Source organism: Puma concolor, chromosome E2 (assembly GCF_028749965.1).
Source record: "Puma concolor isolate L17-30 chromosome E2, mPumCon1.1.hap2, whole genome shotgun sequence".
NCBI classification, from domain to species: domain Eukaryota; kingdom Metazoa; phylum Chordata; class Mammalia; order Carnivora; family Felidae; genus Puma; species Puma concolor.
In genome coordinates this window covers 54,059,993-54,085,619 of record NC_141681.1, presented here as the reverse complement: position 1 = coordinate 54,085,619, position 25,627 = coordinate 54,059,993, and the positions used below count along the sequence as shown (strand labels likewise).

At 51.6% G+C, this 25,627-nt stretch overlaps 1 protein-coding gene across 5 annotated transcripts; it reads left to right on the top strand.

Annotated features, from left to right (window-relative positions):
• The first annotated feature begins 73 nt into the window (after positions 1 to 73).
• Positions 74 to 25,618, top strand: PLEKHA4 (pleckstrin homology domain containing A4). Of its 5 annotated transcripts, XM_086690323.1 has the most exons (21): positions 74 to 335; positions 459 to 646; positions 2,404 to 2,493; positions 3,583 to 3,690; positions 6,555 to 6,627; positions 6,748 to 6,848; positions 7,002 to 7,111; positions 7,708 to 7,923; positions 8,344 to 8,635; positions 9,259 to 9,330; positions 10,834 to 10,881; positions 11,032 to 11,112; positions 11,269 to 11,418; positions 12,752 to 12,850; positions 15,327 to 15,467; positions 16,119 to 16,218; positions 16,291 to 16,367; positions 23,207 to 23,368; positions 24,261 to 24,319; positions 24,695 to 24,807; positions 25,154 to 25,618. In XM_086690323.1, the coding sequence occupies exons 3-21, from the start codon at positions 2,410 to 2,412 to the stop codon at positions 25,420 to 25,422; spliced, it is 2,355 nt and encodes a 784-aa protein (XP_086546449.1). In that variant the 5' UTR covers positions 74 to 335; positions 459 to 646; positions 2,404 to 2,409; the 3' UTR covers positions 25,423 to 25,618. The 5 variants fall into 5 exon arrangements, with proteins under 5 accessions (XP_086546449.1, XP_086546450.1, XP_086546447.1 ...); XM_086690324.1 differs by lacking the exons at positions 74 to 335; positions 459 to 646 and adding an exon at positions 1,401 to 1,961 and having other exon boundaries at positions 8,344 to 8,623; XM_086690321.1 differs by lacking the exons at positions 74 to 335; positions 459 to 646 and adding an exon at positions 1,401 to 1,961.
• The last annotated feature ends 9 nt before the right edge of the window (positions 25,619 to 25,627 follow it).

Here is a 25,627-nt window from a genome sequence, read left to right as displayed (position 1 = left end):
CGGAGATTCCGGGTTCTGTGACGACACGGGGACGTTTCCCAGCGTGACCACGCCCCGAAACAGGCGAACTGTCAATCAAACGCGGCGACAGTGTAAGCAGCCGGGCCGCTCTCCCAACTCCTGTCGGGGTGGCAAGACGCCTTCCTACCCCTTCCCAATTTAACCAGCAGGCCCCAGTCTAGAGTCTTCCACCTTCGCAGCCGGTCCGTTTCCTTCCCGGTGAGGGAGAGCATCGGTTCCATTTCACAAATGAGAAACTGAGGCTGGGGAACGAAGTCGCTTGCCCAAAACGGTCATGGCAGAGCCTAGACTTGACTGTGAATGAAAACAAGCATGTAAGCACCCTGAAGTCAGGCATTTGACTTTGCTCACTGCTTTTTTTCCTCAGTGCCTGGAACAGAGTAGGTACTCAACAAATATCTAGTGAGTGGATTCTTTTTTTTTTTTTTTTTTTTTAGTTTTTTAAAAGTTTATTTACTTCGAGAGAGAGTGTGCACCTGGGAGCAGAGGGAGTGGCAGAGAGAGGAGAGAATTCCAATATCGAGGTGCCCCAAGCAGGGCTCGAACCCACGAACCATGAGATCACGGACCTGGGCTGAAATCAAGAGTCCGAGGCTTAGCCGACTGAGCCACGCAAGCGCCCCTGGTGAGTAGATTCTAACCCCCAAATTCAGACTCCTTCCTGGTCTCAAGCACAAGGCTCCACACCTGGATTTCACCCACTTAAAACTCATACAAAACTCATACACAGACTGGAATTCCGGCTGGGTACCATCAACTGAACCTCATGGGAATGGGGTCTCCTGCCACAAGTTCCAGGCCCAGGGACGCCGTCCCAGTTCCTCGGCCCCTCCCCCCTACCTGGTCCAGAATTTTGCTCCTCCAAATCTGCCCAGGAACCACGTCTCCCTCCCGAGGGGGGGCATCCTCAGTCTAGAACACAATTCTCACCTGGATCTGGGGTAGATGTTTGACCGTGGCCGCTTGACCCTGCCCTAGCCACTACCCAAGAATCCAGGGTCACTCCCTCCTCCCTGGAAAACCTGGACCCGTCCACTCAAAAACACACTTCCGGGATCCCCGGCTCCATGAACAACTCAGGAGTCCTGACTCCGGGCTCACACCTTTTCAGGTACCCAGAAGTCTGAGCCCCCTCTAGTTCCAGGATCCCAGCTCCCTTCAGGGTGCCAATGAATGACCCGGGCCCTGGAGTCCAGGCCACAGCTCCTCCTCTCCAAACTGTTAGGAATCCGGCCCAGCAGGGACCCAGGAGTCAGGGCGGGGTGGGGGGGGGCAGCCCCTCCCCTTCGCGGTGGGGGCAGCTGAGCCAGGGGTCGGGCTGGCGGGGGGGGGGGGGGGGGGGGGGGGAGAGGGGCGGGGTCAACCGGGATTGGAAGGGGAGACAGCAGCGTGGGCGGCTGGCGGACCAGCAGAGAGGAAAGAGAAACGGAGAGGGAGGAAGAAACAAGGGGAATCTGAGGGAGAGAAGGAAACAGCGGCGGTGGGGACGGAGAGAGAGAGAGAAAGAGAAAGAGGAAGAGCTTGAGTGTGAGGGAGAGAGAGGGGGAGAGAACGAGATGGAGATCTAAGGAAAAGAGACTCTGTGAGTCAAAGAAAAGATCTGGAACAGAAACAGAAAGACTGGAAGAGAAAGTGCTGGTGGGGGGGGGGGAGAGGGGGCGCGGGCAGGGGAGAGAATGAGCCAGAGAGAGACTGGAAGAGACAGATTAGAGACAAATAGACAAGCTGGGGCCAGAGACAAGGTGTTAGGAGCCTAAAAAAAGGCAAGAGGGACCAGAAGTGACACAAAGCAAGAAGTGTGCGAGTGAGCAGGTGAGCAGGTGAGAAGGCAGACAGGTCTGAGAGGCAGCACCCAAGAGCCAGAAAAGGAGGGAGACTGCAGCTGGGTGCCCCAGCGCCCGCACGGCCCTCTTACCCCCATCCTTGGGACCCCAGAGCTGGTAAGTTCCCTGGCTGGCCTGGGAGGGACTGCCTGGGTGTGCATTCCTGGCGTCCGGGCTTGGCAGGGATGGCCTAGGGGTGCGTGTGGGAGGGCTGGAGACAGGTAGCTGGGGGCAGCCGCGAAGGAATGGGGCTCCCTAAGCACAGAGAGGGTCAAATTCCTGGCGAGAGTGCAGGGGGCAAGAATAAAGGAGCCCCTATTCCCTGTCTTGGGCGGCAGACAGCTGCCCCCCTCCCCGCAGCTGCCAATGCCGCCCACCTCTCTTGGCATCGCTCTTGGTATGCAGTCCCGGGCCAGGGCCTCCCCCAGCCCCCCAGTCCCCAGACAACAGGCTCTTTCTCCTCAGCCTCCTCCGACCTGCGAGCCCCTGACCCCGTCTCTGTCCCCAGCCGGGTCAGCTGCAGAGACACGCACACAGCCCCTTTCTTTCTCTCCCCAAGCCCTTGATGGAGGAGGGCAGACCCCGGAGCAGCCTCAGCCTGGCCAGCAGCGTCTCCACCATCTCCTCCCTGGGCAGCCTGAGCACCAAGGTTTGAGCTTCTTGGAAGGGCCGGGGAGGTAGGCGGGGCTCTGGGCTGCCCCATCCTCTTTTTTCCCAGCCCTGGTTCCGTGCCAACCCAAGGGATTCTGTTGTTAGGAGCCAGGATCCTTAGCGATGGGATCTGCCACACCTAGTAAGGTCCCCAGTTGCCCACTAGCCCCAGCTAGGAATTTAGAGACGCTCCCAGCTGTCTCCACCCCTCCTGTTTTCCCAATTCAAAGCCAGAGTCACAATCTCCCTTGACTTGGTTGCTAAGTTAAGGCTACTCCCCAGCCATGAGGCTCTCCCCAGGAATTCAGGCGGTGACTACCCTTGACTGGGACTGAAAACTCCCTGTCCCAGCTCCAGCCATCCAATCTACCCAGTTCTGAAACCCGAGAAGGAAAAGACCTTTCTCAAGAGGGCTGAGATAGTTGCCTCCCAAGTCATCGCCCCAGCCCCAAGTTCAGTGACACTCATTTCCCTGTCCTCTGCCATTCTCTTCACTCATTTAGACTTTACCAAGCTCAGAATCTAGAGATTCAATCCCAACTCAGTGCCATCCCCAGGGCAGGGCATCCTGGGGGACGCTGGCTATGGATGCTGGAGATGCCTGGGTCAACAGGAGAAGGGGCTCCTCTCCTATTGGGAGGGAGGGATTTGGAACCGTCTGTCTCTGGTCATGGTTGCTCAGGGATGTCACTCCCTGGCACTGAAACATCCTTCCATTCAGCTGACCCATCACCAGGGACTCTGCATGGAGATCTTTCTTGATTATGGGGACCTCCCAGGCAAGACCTCCAATTCAGATCCCAAAGACTGCACTACATCTCTGGCTCAGTTAGACCCTTGATCCCCAAATTCCTTCCTCGTCAGCCAGTAGTCTCTTCCTTTCCCCCAAACAGCTCCGTCCGCCCATTAAAAGCGTCCGTTAGCTCTGTAATGCGCACATCCAATTCTGATCTCAGAATTCAGTCCCCTCCTTGGGTGGTTTCTGAGGGCGGCTGAGGTTGGGTCTTGGGTTGCCTGACTCCCGATGCACCGCCTCCCCCAAGCCCATCCAAGGCCCCATTCACATCTGTCCTCCTTCTCTCCTCAGAAGCCTACCCGGGCAGTAAGCAAGGTGCACGCCTTCGGGAAGAGAGGCAATGCACTCAGAAGGGACCCCAACCTTCCGGTGCACATCCGAGGCTGGCTTCATAAGCAGGTGGGGAGAGCGGGTGAAGGGAAAGGACACCGAGTGATGCTAGAGGCTGTCCCCCTGGCTGTCCCCTGTTTCTCTTCTTCCAAGTCTCCAAACGTGTTTTGTTTTTCTTTTATTAAAAAAATAGATATTTATGGGGCGCCTGGGTGGCGCAGTCGGTTAAGCGTCCGACTTCAGCCAGGTCACGATCTCGCGGTCCGTGAGTTCGAGCCCCGCGTCGGGCTCTGGGCTGATGGCTCGGAGCCTGGAGCCTGTTTCCGATTCTGTGTCTCCCTCTCTCTCTGCCCCTCCCCCGTTCATGCTCTGTCTCTCTCTGTCCCAAAAAAAAAAAAAAAAAAAAAAAAAACCGTTGAAAAAAAATAGGTATTTATTTAGTTTTGAGAGAGAGAGCACAAGTGGGGGAGAGGCAGAGGGAGAGGGGGACAGAGGATCCAAAGCGGGCTCTGTACTGACCGCAGCGAGCCCGATGAGGGGCTCGAACTCATGAACTGTGGAATCATGACCTGAGCTGAAGACTGAGCCACCCAGGCGCCCCACCCCTCATTTTTTTCTAACAATCCTTCCCCCCTTTTTCTGTCATTGTTCTATGCACCCGTTCATTCAGCAACCGCTTCCTGAATATTTACAAGGTGCCAAGCCCAGATAAGACAAACAAGTATAGTATATTCAGGATGGGGCAGGGCAGAGACGGATAATACATTAGCTTGTTTCAGATTGTAGGAATTGCTTTGAAGAAGTAACACAGAAGGATGTACTAAAAAGTGACAGAGGGGGGCGCCTGGGTGGCTCAGTCTGTTAAGCCTTCAGCTTAGGCTCAGGTCCTGATCTCACAGTTCGTGAGTTGGAGCCCTGCATCGGGCTCTCTGGTGTCAGTACAGAGCCTGCTGTGGATCCTCTGTCCCCCCCTCTCTCTGCCCCTCCCCAAGTCTTGGTCCCTCTCTCTCTCCCTCTCTAAAATAAATAAAAACCAGGGCCCTGGGTGGCTCAGTCGGTTAAGCACTGACTTCATCTTGGTTCATGATCTCGCAGTGTGTGAGTTCGAGCCCCACGTCCGGCTCTGTGCTGACAGCTCAGAGCCTGGAGCCTGCTTCAGATTCTGTCTCCCTCTCTGCTCCTCCCCCACTTGTGCTCTGCCTCTCTCTCTCTCTCTCTCTCTCAAAAAATAAACATTTAAAAACTTAAATAAAAGTGGCAGAGTACCATTTGACTCTTGGTCAGGGAAGGCATCTCTGAGATGACATTTGAGTTGAGGCCTAAGTGGCATGAATCACTTCATCACATCGTGACATGAATGAGGCCAATCGTGTTAAGATCTGGGGGCCAAGGGAATCCGAAAGCCAAAGGCCCTGCAGCAGGCCAAAGATTGGTGTTTGGAGCCAGCCAAGGGTTGAGACAGAAGGAGTGGCAGGGCAGTGGTTCTCAAAGTGGTCCCTGGCCAGTATCCTCAGCATCATCAGGGAACTTGCTGGAAATGGCACGGTCAGCTCCCACCCACCCTAGATCTACTGACTCAGGAACTGTGGGCATGGGACCCAGGAAGCTGTAATGTAACAAGCCCTCCTGGTGATTCTGATGCAGGACCAAGTGTGAGAGATTCCCTGCCAGCCTGTAAAAGAGAGTAAGGAAGGGCGCTTAGGTGGTTCAGTCAGTTAAGCGACTCTTTTATTTAAATGTATTTTTTAGGTAATTTTATTTATTTATTTACTTGCTTATTTACAGAGGGAGAGTGTGTGAGCGGGGGAAGGGCAGAGAGAGAGGGAGAGAGAGAATCCCAAGCAGGCTCCGCACTGTCAGCGCAGAGCCCGATGCAGGGCTCGAACTCACGAACCGTGAGATCGTGACCTGAGCCGAAACCAGGAGCCGGACGCTTAACCGACTGAGGCACCCAGGCGCCCCAAGCGTCCAGCTTTTGATCTCAGCTCAAGTCTTGATCTCAGGGTTGTGAGTTCAAGCCCCAAGTCGGGCTGTGGACTGGGTGTGAAGCCTACATTAAAAAGAGAGAGAGAGAGAGGGGCGCCTGGGTGGCGCAGTCGGTTAAGCGTCCGACTTCAGCCAGGTCACGATCTCACGGTCCGGGAGTTCGAGCCCCGCGTCAGGCTCTGGGCTGATGGCTCGGAGCCTGGAGCCTGTTTCCGATTCTGTGTCTCCCTCTCTCTCTGCCCCTCCCCCGTTCATGCTCTGTCTCTCTCTGTCCCAAAAATAAATAAAAAACGTTGAAAAAAAATTAAAAAAAAAAAAGAGAGAGAGAGGGTAAATAATTTGAGATTTATTCTAGGTGTGACTGTAAGCTCTGTTTTGAGCAGGGGACTCCCCCAATCTGGCTTCTAATTTCAAAGGATCATGCTGGCTTCTGCGGGAAGAGATTGAAGAAGAGAAGAGGGCAGGAGGTTGGAGAGAGAGTAGTTCTGGCAGAGGAGATGGGGAGATACAGGATTAGGGTTGTGGCTCAAGCCACCTTCCTGGCCTCTCTGTGCCTCAGACTCCAGCGTAATCAGACCGAGTCGAGGTATGTGAAGTGCCTGCCCACGTGTTGTATAGTATCTCGTTCCAGCCTTCCAGGAACTTCTCAATCCCCAGTTGACAGATGAGAAGACACAAGTGGCCTAGCCAGGAAATGACTAGTCTGATGGCATAGTTTGAGAGGGGTGGAGCTAGGAACCAAACGCAGGTCTGACTGTCCAGAATCTATGGTCGCTCGACCACGACGCTCTGGCTTCCAGCTCTCCAACTCCATCCATTGCATCAAACGCGTTTCTGTTGCGCTCTCTCTATGGGTCCCCGTCCCCAGGTGTCACTGTCTCCGTTCCCACATTTCCTCTCCCTACTTCCCCTCTCCTCAGGCCTCCCCTCCTGCTCTGTTTCCCCAGGACAGCTCCGGGCTGCGCCTCTGGAAACGCCGCTGGTTCGTCCTCTCCGGCCATTGCCTCTTCTATTACAAGGGTCAGTGCCCTGACCTGCGTGGGGTGGACGGGCCCCCCCACCCCCCACCGCCTCCGTTTCCTCTGGCCTCTTGGCCTCCAGATCCCTGTGTGATCCCTGAGCCCAGCCCCTCTTTTGCAGACAGCCGCGAGGAGAGCGTCCTGGGCAGCGTCCTGCTGCCAAGCTACAGTATCAGGCCAGATGGGCCAGGAGCCCCCCGAGGGCGGCGCTTCACCTTCACCGTGAGTCCGTCCCTGGGGTCACTAAGGCACTAGGCAATGGGGGCAGTCATTGGGGCATCCATTATTGGAGATAAAAAGTCTTGACCAGGGTCCGTGGCATCCTCCTTTCTAGAGGTCGCGGGCGTCCACGTCCCCAACTGTCTTTCCCCGCAGGCTGAGCACCCAGGCATGAGGACCTATGTTCTGGCCGCTGACACGCTGGAGGACCTGCGGGGCTGGCTGAGGGCGCTGGGCCGGGCCTCTCGCGCAGAGGGGGACGATTGGTGAGTGTAGGTCCTGGCCGTGGCCCTGACGTCCAATCTGGGTCCACCTAATCCCCAGCCCCTGCCCTTTAGGCGCTGCCTCGTCAATGTCCAATCACTTGTCTTGTAGCTCAGGAGACTCCGCCCTTCAAGTCCCACCCCCAGGGAAATTCATCTCCTCCAATCAGCAAAGTCTTTCTCTTCTAGCCTCCACCCACCACTTTGTCCAGCCCCCGCCCATCAATACTCCACCCTCCCTGGTTGGCTCCCTCGGAAGTCTCCATCCCTAAGGATGCCACTTAAAGAATGTCAAATATAGAAAGACCGTCACTGCCCCAGCCTGACCCACGTTTCAGGCTGGAGACTCATAGTCTGGGACTTTGGGTCCAGAGACCCGGATGGATCTTCTTACACTCCCCCCTCCCCCCCCCCCCACACTAGTCACTGCCACACTCTGGGCCTCATTTTTCCCATCTGCAAGATGGGAACAATGATTTATACTGCACCACCTTCGCTTTATTCTGTGTATGTTCCCGTGTGTGCTCATCCGTGAAGTGGGAATAAGGGTTGTTATGAGGCACAAAGGAGTGTTGTCTTTTTCTGTACCCACTTGTTAGCGGGCGACCCAGGTCACCTGCACTTCCCCAGCCGGGAGAGGGCCCTGGCGGCCCCGGTGGCCCCCCGGAGGTGAGCAGAGGGGAAGAGAGGCACAGCTTAGAATCACCGGAGGTGGCTCGGCTGTCCAGAGGTCGCGGACGACCTGGGCTGCTCACTCCCAGCCCCACAGCCGACCTCCAGTCTGGACCTCGGATCCGGAGGACTAGGAGCCCCGAGTGAGTTGACGGAGTCTGGGACAAGAAGGTTTTACAGGGCCGAGCATCGAGCATCGGAGGGGAAGAAGAAGGGGGTGGGGGGGGGGGAAGAAAAGGGAAAAAAAGAAAAAGAAAAAAGTTGGGGGCGTGGCCTAAGAGGAGGGCAGGGACTGGGACTGCTTCCCCTAAGACTTAGAGCTTTCTTTCTTGAGTAGGTGGGAGTTGCTGGAGATCTTATGGGGTCAGAACCCATAGGGGGCAAGTCCTAAGGAGGAGATGCCACAAAGGGGGAAAATATTCATGCTCTGGCTAATAGAGGGGAGTTCTACTCCAGAGGGACCGTCAGACACATTGGAAGGAGACGCACACATGATGACTGGGTGGGTAGTGGGGTGAAGGGGCTCGAGTTGACCTAGTTCCCCTATTCTCTCTTCCCAACAGCCTGTTCACACCCCTCTCTCGCCCTCCATCCCCTCTGAGCCTCCCCCGGCCCCGTTCTGCTCCTGCGCGTAGACCCCCTCCGACCTCGGGTGACATAGCACCTCTTGCCAGACCCCATACCCCTCTGAGTCGCATCGATGTCCGGCCTGCCCTGGATTGGGGCCCCCAGCGCCAGACACTCTCTAGGCCCCCCACTCCCCGGAGAGGACCTTCCTCTGAGGCTGGGGGAGGAAGACCCCCCAGGAGTCCCCAGCACTGGAGTCAGGAGGCCAGAACACAGGTCAGCAGAGAGGTAATGGGGAGGGGGACTACATTTCCCATATGGCTACGGGCTGTCTTTCCAGGCTGGTCTGCGGGCCATGGCCCCTTGAGCATCATGGGGATTGTGGTTCAGCATAATCACAGCTGGGTTCAGATGTGAGGGGAAGTGAACTTCATCTCCCATCAGTCCTCAGGGCTGTCTTTTCGGGCTGGTCTCTGGCCATTACCCCTTAAGTATTATGGGGATTGTAGTCCAAAATACTGTCCTGCAAGACCATGCTGGGAGAAGCAGTGTGGATTACATCTGTCTTGTGTCTCCAGTTTCTTTCCAAGATGTTCACTTGCTGTTTTTCTCTGAGCATCATGGGATTGTAGCCCAGAATATCTACAGTTCACCAAAGATGTGAGAGTGAGAGTAGATTACAACTTCCTTTGGTCCCTGGGGCTGTTTTGCCAGGCTTGTCCCATTAGTATCATCCTATGTGTCCCCACGGTGGCACATAGCTGGAGGACAGGTAGTTGAGAAAGTTTTGGGGCTCAGTTCTGAACCTCAGTGAGTCTCCTGAGTCACATCAATTCTGGACACATCCACTCTAATATTTGTTACCAAAACATGCCAATTTCTAACCATCTCTGTTTCGATATTCCTCCCAGGCCCCCTCTGGCTCCACGTATCTCCAGCTCCCCCCGAGAGCTCCCGGGACCCGGGCTTCCATGGTTTTATTGGTAGGTGTCCTGGAGCACCTTGAATCTGCCAGAGCCCCCTTCCTTGCTTTCTTTGCTATGGAGAATGTCATCTCCCGGACTTGTGTGCCTAGAGAAGACTGGGTATTTCCAGGTCCCTTGGCAGACTCTTCTGTGAGTTTCCCAAGACTGTTGCAAACTGGGTGGCATGCATATAGGATATCTCTCCATTCATTCATATCATCTTCCGGGTATATATTTGAGTTTTAAGTTTTTTTCTGCAGGGATCTTGTGTGCTCTTAGTTAAGGTAATTCCTAAATTCCTGATAGTTTTTATAGCTATTTGAATGGTATCTTTTTCTTTTTTTTTTTTTTTTAACGTTTATTCATTTTTTGATAGAGAGACAGAGCATGAGGGGGGGAGGGGCAGAGAGAAAGGGAGACACAGAATGCAGAGCGGGCTCCAGGCTCTGAACTGGCAGCACAGAGCCCAACGTGGGACTCGAACTCACGGACCGTGAGATCATGACCTGAGCTGAAGTTGGACGCTTAACCAACTGAGCCACCCAGGTGCCCCCCGCCGCCTTTTTTTTTTTTTTTTTAATTGTTTTCTAGCTATGGATGGTATAGAGATATATGATTGATGTTTGGAACGTCATCTTTCCTCTGGGATCCTTTCTGAATTCTCTTATTTTTTATTTATTTATTTTTTATTTTTTATTTTATATATTTTTAAGTAATGTCTACACCCATCGTGGGGCTTGAACTCACAAACCCCAAGACCAAGAGTCACATGCTCTCCACTCATTGAGCCAGCCAGGCGCTCCTGAATTCTCTTATTCTGATCACTCTTTGATTTTGTTGGTTTCTCTGGGTAGGTGAGCATATCATCTGTAAATAATAGTGGTTTTACTTTTCCCTTTCCTATCCTTACACTTCGTTTTGTTTTCTTTTTCTTTTCTAATAGCATCGGTCAAGATCTCTACTACTGTGTGAAACTGTAACAGTAGTAGTGAGCATCCTTATTTTATTTTCTCTTGTAAAAGAAATGTCTGTGCGGCGCCTGGGTGGCTCCGTCGGTTGAGCGTCCGACTTCGGCTCAGGTCATGATCTCACGGTCTGTGAGTTCCAGCCCCGCATCGGGCTCTGTGCTGATGGCTCGGAGCCTGGAACCTGCCTTGGATTCTGTGTCTCCCTCTGTCTCTCTGCCCCTTCCTTCCCTGCTCGTGCTCTGTCTCTCTCTGTCTCTCAAAAGTAAATAAACGTTTCAAAAAAAAAGTTTTTAAATTAAAAAAAAAAATAAAAAAGGAATGTCTGAATTTTCTCCCCGAGTCATAACATGGCTATAGCTGTTTGGTAACAGAGCCCATTGGATCTCCCTAAAGCCAAGAATCTGGCGGTTGGTCTACTGAGGTTTGCTAAAGCTTGGAACAAAGCTAGTAAGGAGAAAGGTGTCTGTCATTAGAAACAGGGCTTGATTCAGCACTGAGCTACAACAAAGACCTGTCTGTCCATGTGACCCCTGGCTTTTCTCTTTCTCCTCAGCCGGGTCCCCCCCTAGACTCAGCTTTTCACCAAAGCTTGGAGACAGATGTAAGTCCTCCCTGGCCCAACCCCTGCCGAGTTCTCAGAGGCGGGAAGAGAACACTTTAGATGGTGGCGGTGGTGGTGGCCGTGGCCGCAGGGAGGACAGGGGAAGAGCCAGATCTGGTCCATAAATAGCTCCTGTCCTCCTCTTTCCAGACTCTGTTGACCAAGTTGTGTGGGCAGGACCGGCTCCTGAGGAGGCTACAGGAGGAGATAGACCAGAGGCAAGAGGAGAAGGTATGAGGCTCTGAAACGGGGGAGGACTCTTGGCCTCTCCACCCATCTCTCCCTTCCTGAGCCCCAGCGTGCCCCAGGATTTGGGAGGACACCGTCTCTCTCTCTCTGGGGCTGTACGTGGATTCAGAAGTTGAACCACCTTCCGTCTCGGTGCAGGAGCAGCTAGAAGCAGCCTTGGAGTTGACCAGGCAGCAGCTGAGCCAAACAACCAGGGAGGCCGCGGCTCCGGGGAGGGCCTGGGGGCGCCAGCGCCTCCTGCAGGACCGACTGGTCAGTGTGAGGGCCACTCTCTGTCACCTGACTCAGGTGAGCGTCTAGGAAGGAGCATGCCCTCCCAGGAGGCCTGAGGACGCTACAAGTTGTCAGTGAAGGGGACCTGCCAGCAGAGGCTTATGGGAAGGTGGTTCTTGAGCATTCCCCTCTTTCCAGGTTTTAAACCAGTCATCTTGACGGTCTTAGAGAGTGAGGGGCAAACAGCCAACAAACAGCAGACTTAATTTAGTGGTTTGAGAGGGTGAATTTGACATGGGCTTCCTGGTTTTGAATCTCAGCTCCTGCTGTGTGACCTTAGAAAAGTTACTTGACCCCTCTGAGCCTTAGATGCCTCTCTCTCTCTTTCTCTCTCTCTCTCTCTTTTTTTTTTTTTTTTTTTTTTTGTTTTGAGAGAGAGAGAAGACGAGTAGACAGAGAAGGAGAGAGAGAATCTTAAGCAGGTTCGACAGCCAGTGCACAGCCTGACCCGGGGCTTCATTTCACAAACAGTGAGATCATGACCCGAACCGAAATCAAGAGTCAGACGCTCAACCGGCTGAGCTACCCAGTTGCCCCCTCAGATGTCTCTTCTATGAACTTGAAATGATAAAAATAGTATTTAGTACATACAGTCATTGTAAAAATTTCTTAAATACATACATATTTAAACATATAATCTATATAAATATATAGATTATATATGTTATATATATATTTATATATATATAACATATATTAAATGAGTGATGATTTAACACTTATATATTATGTAATATATTTTCTATATATATCATGTATATATCATATGTTTGTGAATATTTAAAAGTTAGGTACCTGGTAGATGGTAAGAAATATTTAAATGTTAGCTATAATTATTGTTATCTGTAAAATGGGGACATTAATAATACCTACCTCACAAGAATTAAATAAGTGAGAGCTAAGTGTAGTGCCTAGTACATGGTAAAGCACCTAATAAGTATTAGCTGTGATGATAATGATTCTTCCTTGGGGGTGCTTAGAGACCCTGGGGGTCTCTCTCTCTCTGTCTTGACTGTCCCAAGAATTTGTTAGATCTGTAGACTCTTCCACCCTAGCGGAGTTCAGAGGTAATCAGAGAATTTAGGGAAAACTGTTATTTGTCTACACTAGCAGCTCATTGGAATGGCAGGTTCCTTATAGACTCTGGGGAATCCTAGTAGTCTGAGCAAAGGGGCTCTTGGGAATTGTAGTCCATATGTGTCCTCGCCCGCCCCCCCCCCCCCCCCCCAATCCGGGCACTGGGAACCAGGCCTTCCTTCCTCCTCCTCGGGCTGGGAAAAAATGGAGTGGGGAAAGATCTGGTGGGTGGGCGTACTAACCCTGTGTTTCCCTGTTTTGGGCACCTGAGGAGCGAGAGCGGGTTTGGGACACATACAACAGCCTGGAACAGGAACTGGGCAGCTTGAGAGAGACTCTGGAGTACCTGCTGCACCTTGGTTCCCCCCAGGTATACATACCCCTGCCCCAAGACCCCACACTCCACCCTCGGCTCCTTGTCCGCCATTGAAACCCTTTTGGCGTTTAAGCCCCTCCCACTTCGTTTCAAACTCCTCCCCTTACATCCTTTCCTTACATTTTGAACCCTTTATTGTAGTTAAGACCTTGCCCTTCGTTTTAAGACACACCTGTTTGGAATCACTCTCTCTTCTGGTTCTAAATCTCTCCTCTAATTTTGAAGCCCTGTCCTCTGGTTCAAAATTTCACCCCTCAGCCCTGCCACATCCTGTGTCCTGACTTTTGCTGTTTCATTTATCCTCTGGAATTTCTAGTTCCAAATCCAATCACTTGGTTCAAGTTTCACTACTTTTTTTTTTTTTTTTAATATTTATTTGTTTTTGAAGGGGTGGGGGGGAACGGGCAGAGAGAGAGGGAGACACAGAATCCGGAAGCAGGCTCCAGACTCTGAGCTGCCAGCACAGAGCATGATGCGGAGCTTGAACCCACGAATCATGAGATCATGACCTGAGCTGAAGTCGGAGGCTCACCCGACTGAGCCCCCCAGGTGCCCTATTTTTTTAAATGTTTATTTATTTTGAGAGAGACAGAGAGCACAAGCAGGGGAAGGACAGAGAGAGGGAGGGAGAGAATCCCAAGCAGGCTCCGAACTGTTAGTGCAAAGCCCCACTTGGGGCTGGATCTCACGAACCACGAGATCACGACCTGAGCTGAAATTAAGAGTCAGATGCTTAACTGAGCCCCCCAGGTGCCCCTAAAGATTTTATTTTTAAGTAATCGCTACATCCAACATGGGGCTTGAACTCACAACCCTGAGATCAAGAGTCACATGCTCCTCCAACTGAGCCAGACAGTCTCACCCCCTACCCTACTTCTTCATTCTAAACCTAATAATCAAGTTTCTAGATCATATATCTTTAGTTTAAAACGTTGACTTCTAGTATTAAATGCATACTCAGATTTAAGCGCTGCTCTCTGCATGTTAAATCCCTCCCCCTTCTTCCTAAAATCCACTGTCACTGCTAACCCCCCTCCCCACTGGTGGTAAAAATCACTTGGCACCAGCAGTATATGCAAAGAACCAAATTAGGTTTATTACAGGAATTCAAGGTTACTTTAACACTTGAAAATCAGTCCATGTATTTTTGTAAAAAGGAGAAAAGCCTTCATCTCAAGTCTAGCAAATAAAGGTATGAGGAGCAGAGAAAAAGAAGTAAACTTATTTTCATTTATAGATGACATGATTGTATATATGTAGAAAATCCAAAATAATCTCTGGATAAGCTAGTAGAATAAACAAATTCATCAAGGTCACTGAATGCGAGGATAATACGCATAAATCACTGGTCTTCCTGTATGTTAGTACCAAATGAATAGAGAATATTTATAAACAATAGTGTTTGTAATTGACATAAACAAGTAAAATATCCAGGATGAAATCTAATGAAAGATATGCAAGGCATCTATTCGGCACGCCATAAAACATCACTGAGAGAAATTAAAGAAGACTTATATAAATGGAGAGATATACCATGTTCATGGATAGGAAAGATACCATACTATAAAGATGTAGTCTGTCCAGATTGATTTCCCCAGTGGGGATTTACAATCCCAGTACAAATCTGGGAGGTTTCTGTGTAGAGATTGACAAAATGACTCTAAATTGTATCCATCAGAGCAAAAGACTAAGAGTAGCCAAGGCAACCTCCAAAAACAAAGCTGAAGGACTAAGGCAAGTGAATGTCATGTCTGTCTGCAAAGCTACAGTTAATAAGACAGTGTACTAATGTCACAAGTTTAGACAAATAGACAAAAGGGATAGAATAGGATATTCAAGAGCAGATTCACATATATTTATATGCTCTCAAACTTATAATGGAGATAACTGCAGAGCAGTATAGAAAAGACAGTGTTGGGGCGCCTGGGTGGCTGAGTTGCTTAAGCATCTGACTTCGGCTCAGGTCACGAACTCACAGTTCATGAATGCAAGCCCTGCGTCGGGCTCTGTGCTGACATTTCAGAGCCTGGCACTTGCTTCAGATTCTGCCTCCTTCTCTCTCTGCCCCTCCCCTGGTTGCCCTCTTTCTCTCTTTCTCAAAAATAAACATTAAAAAAAAATTTTTTTTTTAAAAAGAGTAGGATAAAATTATCCGAGTAACCTCACTTTGTGCAGAAATCTCTGTCCCCACCCATTGCCCTGTTCTCTCCCACTCTCTCTCTCAAAAATAAATAAACATTAAAAAGTTTAAAAAAAAAAAAAAAAGAAAAGAAAAGCCAGTGTTTGTGATAAATTGTGATGGGTCAAAGGGATATCTGTATGGAAATGGATATCCACAAATAGAGCCTCCACATGCACACATCATGCGTTCATGACTCCATAAATACAGCCTCGCTGATTTCAGACCCATCTTTAACCCTCCTGGCATTTTTCCACCTTTTGAGTAGCGGATTTCTCTCCTCCCCCCCAGGACAGAGCATCTGCTCAGCAGCAACTATGGATGGTGGAAGACACGCTGGCAGGTCTGGGGGGCCCCCAGAAACCACCCCCCAACGCTGAACCTGACTCCCCATCCCCTGCACTCCAAGGCGAGGAGTCCTCAGAGAGGGAGGTGAGACGCACAAGCCTCTCTCCCCGCCCCCAGCTCCCTGTCCCATCTGCCCTGGCCCAACTCATCACCCACTCCCCTGTTTCTCTCTCCCTTTCTTTCTCTCAGCTAACCAACCCCAGGCAAGTATCCTAGGCTCTAGAAGTATCTAGGATACTGTGCTGATCAGCAGAGAGCCCTACATGGGGCTCGAACTCATGAACCGTGAGATCATGACCTGAGCCCAAGTCAGACCCTTAACCTACTGAGCCACCCAAGCACCCCTCCCCTTATGTTGAATAGGGATAATAATTGCCACCTTGCAGGAGGGGATTCAATGAGATAATGCAAATAAAGTGCTTATCATGGCGCCAGATGCATAATCAGTATAAAATCTTGCACTTAAAATGCCTTGCTATGTGCCAGGCACTGTTCTAAGTGCCTTACATGCATGGATTCAATCTTCAGACATGGATTCAAAGGTGAAATATGGCCCAGAGAGGGAAAGTAACTTGAAGAAGGTTGCACAGCCCCTAGGTGGCTGAGCTGAGATGTGAAACTAGGACGTCTGGCTCCTGGTTTTCAGTCTTAACTCCTACTCATGCTGTGTCTTGATGGCCGAGTGCCTGAAAAATGACAATGATAAGCATTATTCTCCTTTCCCGACCGTGCCAGAGCCTGCCTGAGTCCTTGGAGCTGAGCTCATCCAGGTCCCCTGAGGCTGACTGGGGGCGGCCGCCTGGGGGTGACAGAGACCTCCCCAGCCCTCGCTCAGGTGAGTGTCCTGGCCCGGGTGGGACTTGCTTGGCATTTCCTGTCCTCACCAAGTCCCGTTCTGTCCTCCCAGGTCTTGGATCTCCGAGGGTCTCCCGGGCCTCCAGCCCTGAGAGTCGTCGTCCTGTTTCCCCGCCGCCAGGAACCAAGGTAGGCAGCCCATCCAGCCTCCTCGGGTCCATCTTGTAACCCTTTAATCTGACCACCCCCCACTCTGGGGAGACAGCTGCGAGAAAGGAGTTCTAGGGCCACACCCCAGAGCAGAGAGAGAGACTGGTTGAGTGTTGGGATTGAATTCTGTCTCTGCTGCTTCTAAGCTGTGTGACTTTGAGTCAGTTATTAAACCTCTCTGCCTCTATGTTCTCATCTGCAAAACGGAGCTAACAGGAGTACCTACCGCCTAGAGCTGATGTAAGTATTCAAACTAAGTGAATGCCCATTAGGTTGAAAATAGTGCCTAGATGTAGCATCTCATTCATTCATTCAACAAATATTTATTAAATATCCCTTTGGCTGTCCAATAAGGTAGCCAGTCGCCACATGTGATTATTTAAGCCTAAATGAATTATAATTTGGGACACCTGGGTGGCTGAACTCTGTTAAGCATCCGACTCTTGATTTCGGCCCAGGTCATGATCTCACGGTGCGTGAGTTCCAGCCCTGCATCAGGCTTTGCATTGACCGCACGGAGCCTGCTTGGGATTCTCTCTCCTTCTCTCTCTGCCCCTCCTCCTCCTCTGTCTCTCAAAAATAAATAAGTAAACACTTAAAAGAAATCAATGAATTGGGGCGCCTGGGTGGCTCAGTCGGTTAAGCGTCCGACTTCAGCTCAGGTCACGATCTCACAGACCGTGAGTTCGAGCCCCGCGTCGGGCTCTGGGCTGATGGCTCAGAGTCTGGAGCCTGCTTCCGGTTCTGTGTCTCCCTCTCTGTCTGCCCCTCCCCCATTCATGCTCTGTCACTCTCTGTCTCAAAAATAAAACAAACAAAAAAAAAAGAAATCAATGAATTAAAACGAGGGGCTGGCTCAGCTGGCTTAGGCAGTGGAGCGTGTGACTCTTGATCTCGGGGTTGTGAGGTCGAGCCCCATGGTGGGTGTAGAGATTACTTAAACATAAAATCTTAAAAAAAAAAATGCACTAAAATGAAGTAAAATGAAAAAATTCACTTGCACTCACTGCATTTCAAATTCTTAGGAGCCACACTTGGCCAGAGGCTACCCTGTTGGACAGGGCAGATACAAAACATTGCCACCATCACAGAAAGTTCTATTGCACAGAGCTGTTCAGGCGCTGAGGGCACAAACGTGAACAGAATGAGGAAAAAAAAAATCCTTCCCTCAGGAGTCTGACATTCTAGTGGGAAGAGGCAGATTATAATTTACTGTACATTATTTTATACGTTATAAGTGCTGAAGAGGTAAAAGCAGAAGGTCTGGAATGCCGGAAGAAGGGGTGCACTTGTAAATGGCTTGGTCTAGGGTAAGCCTCATGCAAAGGTGACGCTTGTGCAGCTACCTGAAGGAGGTGAGGGAGCGAGCCTTGGGGATATCTGGTGGAAAAGCGTTACAGGCAAGGGGAACAGCCTTTGCAGAGGCTCTGGGGCAGGACTGGGCCTGCGGTGTTGCGGAAGCAGGTAGAAAGTCAGTGTGTCTGGAACCGAGTAAGCCAGCGAGGGGGAGAGGGGGAGAGGGCAGGAGACATGGGCCAAGGGCGTGGATCGCGCATGCGTGGTCCTGTGGCCCTAGGTGAGCCCGGAGCCCTGGAGCGTTCTGAGCTGCCCGAAGCGGGAACCGGCGCCCTCTGACGGCCGTGCGGGGAACAAGCCGCAGGGCGAACGCTGAGGCCGGGACCCAGTGAGGACAGTCCAGGCAGGAGATAACGGTCATTTCCACTAGGTTAGAAGGAGTGGAGATGTTGAGAGGGAGGCAGATTCTTGTTCAACCGGTCTGCAAACTTTATCCAAAACTCTCGGGACCAGATGTAATTCAAAATGCAAACATTTGCAGACTCCAGGCTGGTAATATGATGCCTATGCTGTGTATCCTATAATCTCCCCCCACAGCGCCACCCTTAATCAAACACGTTACATTTCTCTAGCAAAATGTATGAATGTTCATACTTAAACGGGATTTGGTTTATAAATAACGTCTGAATTTAAATGTCAAGTTTTTAAAAATATAGCAACAAACAACCAAATGATCGATTGAGTTCCGTGGAATAAAAATTGATTATAGGGGCCCCTGGGTGGCTCAGTCGGTTGAGCATCCGGCTTCAGCTCAGGTCATGATCTCACAGTCCGTGGGTTCGAGCCCCGCGTCGGGCTCTGTGCCGACAGCTCGGAGCCTGGAGCCTGCTTCACATTCTGTGTCTCCCTCTCTCTCTGCCCCTCCCGGGCTCCCGTTCTGTCTCTCTCTCTCTCTCTCAAAAATGAATGAACATTGAAAAAATTTTTAAAAATTGATTATAAATACCAGGCACTTTTTTTTTTAATTTTTTAAATGTTTTATTTATTTTTGACAGAGAGGGAGAGAGAGACAGAGCATGAGCGGGGGAGGGGCAGAGAGAGAGGGAGACACAGACTCCGAAGCAGGCTCCAGGCTCTGAGCCGTCAGCGCAGAGCCCGACATGGGGCTCGAACTCACAAACCGCGAGATCATGACCTGAGCCAAAGTGTGTCGCTTAACCGACTAAGCCGCCTAGGGGCCCCAAACGTTTATCTATTTTTGAGAGAGAGAGACAGAGTATGAGTGGGGGAGGAGCAGAGAGAGAGGGAGACACAAAATCCAAAGCAGGCTCCAGGCTCTGAGCTGTCAGCACCGAGCCCGACGCGGGGCTTGAACCTACAAACCACAAGATCATGACCTGAGCCGAAGTTGGCCACTTAACCGACTGAGCCTCCCAGGCGCCCCTGGGGTGTCTCATTTTAATTGAGCAAATCGGTTGGGATCTCTTGGTCACTGAATAAATCCACACTGTTGAAGGTCAGCAATGAACTGTGTAAGGGCTGAGGGCAGGCCTCCCCAAGATGGGCCACTTTAGCATGAAGATTATTCTGAGCTAAAGGCAATCAAGACCCTGGGGGCCCAAGAGAAACATTGGTGCCTCCCTTAACTACGTAGAAAAATCGAAATGGGGGCTCTTTCCCAGAATAAGGGTTATTGGCTGAGATAAGTTTTATCTGAGTGGCCCATCTGTATGGCAGGACAACCATCTCATTACCAAATATCTCCTCCTCTTCTTGTCTCTCTGTGAAGTTCGTCCCTTCCCGTCTTGAGATCAGAGTTGCCCGGTCTTTGGACTGAATTCACCAGCCAGGGCGCCCCCTGCAGGGCCATTTGAAACATTCTCGGAGCCCTAGATCTGTGCTTGGATTTTTCTTCTGAGCTCTTAGAAGTCACAGATATTTCTTTTTTTCTTTACTTTTCTTTTCTTTGTAAGTTTATCCATTTATTTTGAGAGAGAGAGAGAGAGCAGGAGCACGAGCGGGGGAGGGACAGAGAGAGAGAGAGAATCCCAAGCAGGCTCCACACCCAGGACAGAGTCTGACACGGGGCTCAATCTCACTAACTGTGAGATCATGATCTGAGCCAAAATCGTCGGTCGCTCGACCGACTGAGCCACCCAGGTGCCTGTTACCAATATTTCTGTTGCTTCTTTTCACCGTAATCCACGGGGCCGTCTTGGGCTCCTTCGTTTATCTTGGAGATCAGTTTAAACCAAAAGTCATAAATAACAAAAAGCGAGAAAGTAGCCACGGATGGCAGGGGCCCGCATGACAGAGGATGTGCTGAGACTCAGGTGACGATGCTGTACGTCATAATACCAGGTGGATATCGGCACCAAGTTTAAGAAAACGTGTCCGTTTTTAGGTTTTGTTTGTTTGTTTGTTTGTTTGTTTGTTTGCAGTGGCAGGGGAGGGAGAGGGGATGTAGAATTGCTCAGAGGAGATTTTTGGAACTGATCTGGAAGGTGGAGCCAGTAAGATTTCTTGGCACATTACAGGTAGGGTATGAGGAGTCGGGGAGTGACGATTGGGTCCTTGGCCTGGGCCTCTGGGGCAGTGCAGTTACCATGCAGGAGATAGTGGAGGGAAGGTGAGGAATCCAGGTCTGAGTATGCTGATTAATTCCGAACTTCAAGTTTGAGATTATTCAAGTCACCGGGGCTGTTGTAGGCCCTGGGCTCATGTGTACTGGGTTTCGCTGGACGCTGTGATTGCTGAGCTGAATCAAGCCACATCTCAGGCTTTGGGGAGCCTCAGATGGGATCATGATGAGAAGAGAGGGAGGCGTGTGCGTGGTGCAATGGCAATAGCCCAGGGGCTCTGGGGGACACCAGCGGGCAGCTCCCAGACTCAGCCTAGGCGTGTTGTGGGACAGTTTCCTGGAGGTAGAGAGACCTTCAAGAATAGGTTAGAATTTACCAAAGGGGAATTTACTAGGGAAACAGCTGGTGCAAATGTTTCTAAAGCCAGCATCTCTGCTAGCCTACAGGAAGCCTTTTTGTGAGTTCGGAGACAGGCACGCACCCCCTCTGGGAGGGCAGAGCATGACTTGGTCGGTGGAGGGCTCAGCCCTTGGGCAGTGAGCAACACATACATCTGTACAGGGCCGCTCAGGAGCCCAGAACTCTGGCCTCCAGAACCCCATCCGCCAACTGCAGGGTGGTCCAATTCAGAGCTACGAACATCTCCTGTGGGAGAAGTCCCTCACAGTGTGGGACACTCCAGAGGTCACTGCCTGGAGGTCATGGCCCAGAAGCTCGGATGGTATGTCTCCGGGTCAGAGAGCTCTGCTTGGGGTCTTATAGCTGCAGCTTTGTTGTGTCTTATCTGTGGCTGGCTCCCTGTATGTGTCTGTGTCCACACGGCCCCCTTTCCTTAAGGACACGTGTCTGTGGCTGGAGAGCCCCGTCTGCCTGTCTCCTGCCCGGAGCAGCTGACAAGTCCCGACAGCCTTCCTGCATCTCAGTCCCTCTCTGTCCCCTCCGGTTCAAGCTGGCAGTGTTCCTGCTGAGATGATTTCCTGGATCCCCATGTCACATGCCTAATCTCTTAGCAAACGGGTTGTCTGGCCACACCCTTGGGGTTCTCTCCAGACTTCTGGTTTCTTTTTAGCACACTTTTCTCCCCCCCCCCCCCACCCCCGGCTTTGATTTAGCTCTGTCCTCTTGCGTTGTTTTTTTTTGTTTATTATTTTTTAATGATTTTATTTATTTTTGAGACAGAGCATGAGTGGGGGAGGGGCAGAGAGAGAGAGGGAGACACAGAATCCGAAGCAGGCTCCAGGCTCTGAACTGTCAGCACAGAGCCCAACGTGGGGCTCGAACTCACAGACTGCAGGATCATGACCTGAGCCGAAGTCGGACACTTAACCGGCTGAGCCACCCAGGCGCCCCTGTCCTCTTGCGTTTTAAGCTCTTCAGGCTAGAAGCCCATGATCAAGGTGTGAGCAGGGCCGTGTTCCCTCTGAAGGTGCCAGGATCTGTTTGAGGCCCCTGTCCTAGCTTCTGCTGGTTCCTTGGCTTGTGGGGGCCGACTCCAGTTATACGCGGCATTTTCCCTGTGTGTGTTGTTCATCTGGTTTTGATGGCCAGAGAGAGCTCCCCAAATCCTTTCAAAGGCCAACCCAAGTCGATCCTCTTGACAATTTAGTCAATGCATCTCCTTCTTGGGGCGCCTGGGTGGTTCAGTCGGTTGAGCGTCTGACTCTAGGTTTCGGCTCAGGTCATGATCTCATGGTTCATGGGATCGAGCCCCACATTGGGCTCTGCACTGACAGCACAGAACCCACTTGGGATTCTCTTTCTCCTCTCTCTCTGGCCCTCCCCCAACTTGTTCACTCTCTCTCTCAAAGTAAATAAGCATTAAAAAAAATTATTATTTTTTTTTTTTTAATTTTTTTTTTTCAACGTTTTTATTTATTTTTGGGACAGAGAGAGACAGAGCATGAACGGGGGAGGGGCAGAGAGAGAGGGAGACACAGAATCGGAAACAGGCTCCAGGCTCTGAGCCATCAGCCCAGAGCCTGACGCGGGGCTCGAACTCACGGACCGCGAGATCGCGACCTGGCTGAAGTCGGACGCTTAACCGACTGCGCCACCCAGGCGCCCCAAAAAAAATTATTTTTTAAAAAATACATCTCATTCTTCCTTTTGTTGTGTCTAAGTTGACTCAAGAGTTGTTTCCTGGGGCGCCTGGGTGGCTCAGCTGGTTAAGCGTCTGACTTCAGCTCAGGTTGTAAACTTGCGGTTCGTGAGTTCAAGCCCCACGTCAGGCTCTGTGCTGATGGCTCAGAGCCTGGACCCTGCTTGGGATTCTGTGTCTCCCTCTCTCTCTGTTCCTCCCCTCCTTGCACTGTGTGTCTCTCTTTCTCTCAAAAATAAGTAAAGACTGGGGTGCCTGGGTGGCTCAGTCGGTTAGGCATCCGACTTCGGCTCAGGTCATGATCTTGAGGTCCGTGAGTTAGAGCCCCGTGTTGGGCCCTGTGCTGACAGCTCAGAGCCTGGTGCCTGCTTCGGATTCTGTGTCTCCCTCTCTCTCTGCCCCTCCCCAGCTTGGACTCTGTCTCTCTCTCTCTCTCTCTCTCAAAAATAAATAAACACTAAAAAAAATAATAAATAGATAAATAAACAAACAAACAAAGAGTAAAAACAAAACAAAACAAAAACAAAAAAAGCCCAGAATCTCGACTACTCATGCAGAGAAGCTGGATATGTCCAGAAAGTGTGGGTGCTTGTTGGGCTGGGGGTTTGGATTCAAACAGGGCGGCTGATGGAACTGAGGCCAGAGAAGCCGGTTGGGCCTTAAACATCCTGAGGGTGCTCGGAGCCGCGGGAGGACAAAGCCTGCTCTCGGCGCAGAAAGATCTCCCTGAATCTGGTGGGGACCTTAACGGGAGAGGGCAAGACTGGAGGCCGAGAGAGGTTCAGGGAAGAGATTAAGGGGAGCACCAAGGTTGGGGCCTCAAGCGTTCCTCGTCTCCCCAGGCCCCCCTCGCCCGGCCTCGGATGAGTGCCCAAGAGCAGATGGAGAGAATACGCAGAAACCAGGAGTTTGGACGGCCTCTCCCTCGCCCTGCTTCCCCCCGGCACCTCACTCTGGGGAGAACACTGTCCCCAGCCAGACGCCAGCCTGACAGAGAACAAAGGGTGAGGGGAAGAACAGAGGGCGCAAGGTGGGGTGGTAACGGATCCTCTCCTTCAAGTTTCAGGCTCAGTTTCCTTCTCTGTAAAATGGGGATTTCTCTCCCGCTTTACCCAGAACTGGGTTTCCAGACTCACCCCTGATCTGTGTGCCCATGTGATGGCTCCCCTAGTGGGGTGGGGGTGCGGCAGGGGAGGCAGAGACAGTGTCGCTTCACCAGTGTTGTTCTTCCTTCAGAATGGGGGTCACAGGTCCGGACTGTGGGCCCAGCTTTTCTTTTTTAGTTCCTCTGTGTGATCAAAGCCGGGGGGGGGGGGGGGGCGGGGGTTGGGGAGGGAAGTGAGCAAGTAAGGAGATGATTATATTCATACTGTTGCAATGGGGAGAGCATTCCAGAGCTGAAGATACGATCAGCACGATGTGTGTGAGACTTTTCTAGGAGGAATTAGACAAGTCCTAGGTGGGTCATTTTACAGCTGGGATTGTTTTTGTAATCAGAAGGTGTCTCAGCCAGACACCAACAGCTCAGGGGTGTTAGAGGGGGTTAGAGGGGACCAACAGCTCAGCTACTCCATTATGAGGCGTAAATTGTGAATTTGGAGGGTCTGTTTCTGGCCTTGTCTTGTCATAGGTGAACAAGAGGGTGGTCATTTGTCAGTCTTATGTAGGTCATATGGAGAAGGGTGCTTTGCAGTAAGCCATTTCCCCAAATGCAAATGGCTGGGGGGGGGGTACTTTCTTAACCCTTGCTGTTTTCCAGGAGTGCATGTAAAGTTAAACATTGTCAGTGTCTCCGGGGCAATTTCATTCCCTCTCTGAGCCCCCTTCATTTCACCCTCAAAATCAGACCATGAGGACTTCCAGGTGAGGAATTTTAATGCCCCGATTCCTTTGCAGCCTGTCCAGGGACACTCAGGAGCCCCCAAATGGCTCAGAAGCTCTGGATCCTGGAGCAGGTAAGGAAGTGGAAAGTGAGGCAGGAAGCAGAAAATCAATTTGCCAAAGGCTGCTTGCTGTCTCTTGAGTACTAAGACATACAGACTGCAGAAGCTTCTAGAGATGCTTGAATTCCTGGGCCACCAGAAAGGCCAGGATCCGCAGTGAGAACTGGAGTTTCCCAAACTGCAGAACTGGATAGATATGAATCTCCTTTTCTCTGTTAGGAAAGCGGGTGAAATTTAACAAGGAATAGACTATGAATCCCATAATGCAAGCTCTGTTTAGAGTCCTTTAGAGACATGTGCTAGGGACTACAACTCCTGGGAGGACATGCATGGCCCTGTGGTACTGGCTAATTGTAGACGCCCCCCCCCCAATCTCTTTTTTTCTAGTCCGAGGACCACCACCCCTTATTTGCCAACATCCGAAGGTCACCGGGAGAGAGTCCTCAGCCTCTCTCAAGCTCTGGCGACTGAGGCGTCGCAGTGGCACAGAATGATGACTGGTGAGGAGGGGCTGGGGATCTTGGACTCCTGGGTTTTAGGGAAGAGGGAGCCAGACAGAGCCTGGAATCCTTGGTGCAGGTCGGGAGGGGTCTGAGAGCTGCTGGAAATCCTTTGTCTTGATGAGGAAAGTGCCCTTGAGGGCCCGGAAGTTCCAGATCCCAGGAAGGAGGGGACAGGGTTTCAGGACTCCTGGGTCTGGGGGAGGAGGGGGTTGGGGCCAGACCTGTGGGTCTGAGGGAGGAGAGGGTGGGGACTGGAATCCTGGGTCTGAGAGGAAAGGCCTGGGGGTCTGGACTCCTGTGTCCCAAAGTTTGCCATTCTCATCCCCCCAATCGTGCTATGCAGGTGGACATTTGGACTCCCGAGGAGACCCTCTTCCCCCCGCGCCACCGCCTCTGTCAGATCCCACCCCCCAGGTGACCTCGCCCCCGAGGTCTCCAGTGGCTAATTCCAGTGATTCCAGCTCGGCTGGGTGCTCCCACCGGGGTAGTGGGCGTGGCGCAGGCCCCGCCTCTTGGGAGCCCACGTGGGAATCCGGGACCGCCCCTCCCGCCCTGACCCAAGAAGAGGGGGCGTGGCCTCTGCGGGTCACTCTGCTGCAGTCCAGCTTCTGACCTGCCCCACGCGAGCGCCGCAGCCAATCGGGACGTGAGGGCGTGGCCTCGAGGTACCGCCCGGAGATCTGGAGCCACTCAGGGCGCAGTGGGGGCGTGGTCTGGTCTCCACGGTGGCCTGAGGAGAAGTGTATATCGCCAAAGTTTGATTTTTCCCAGTACTTGTCCAAATGCGGATTAAAACTTTGAACTTTTAGTCAATAGC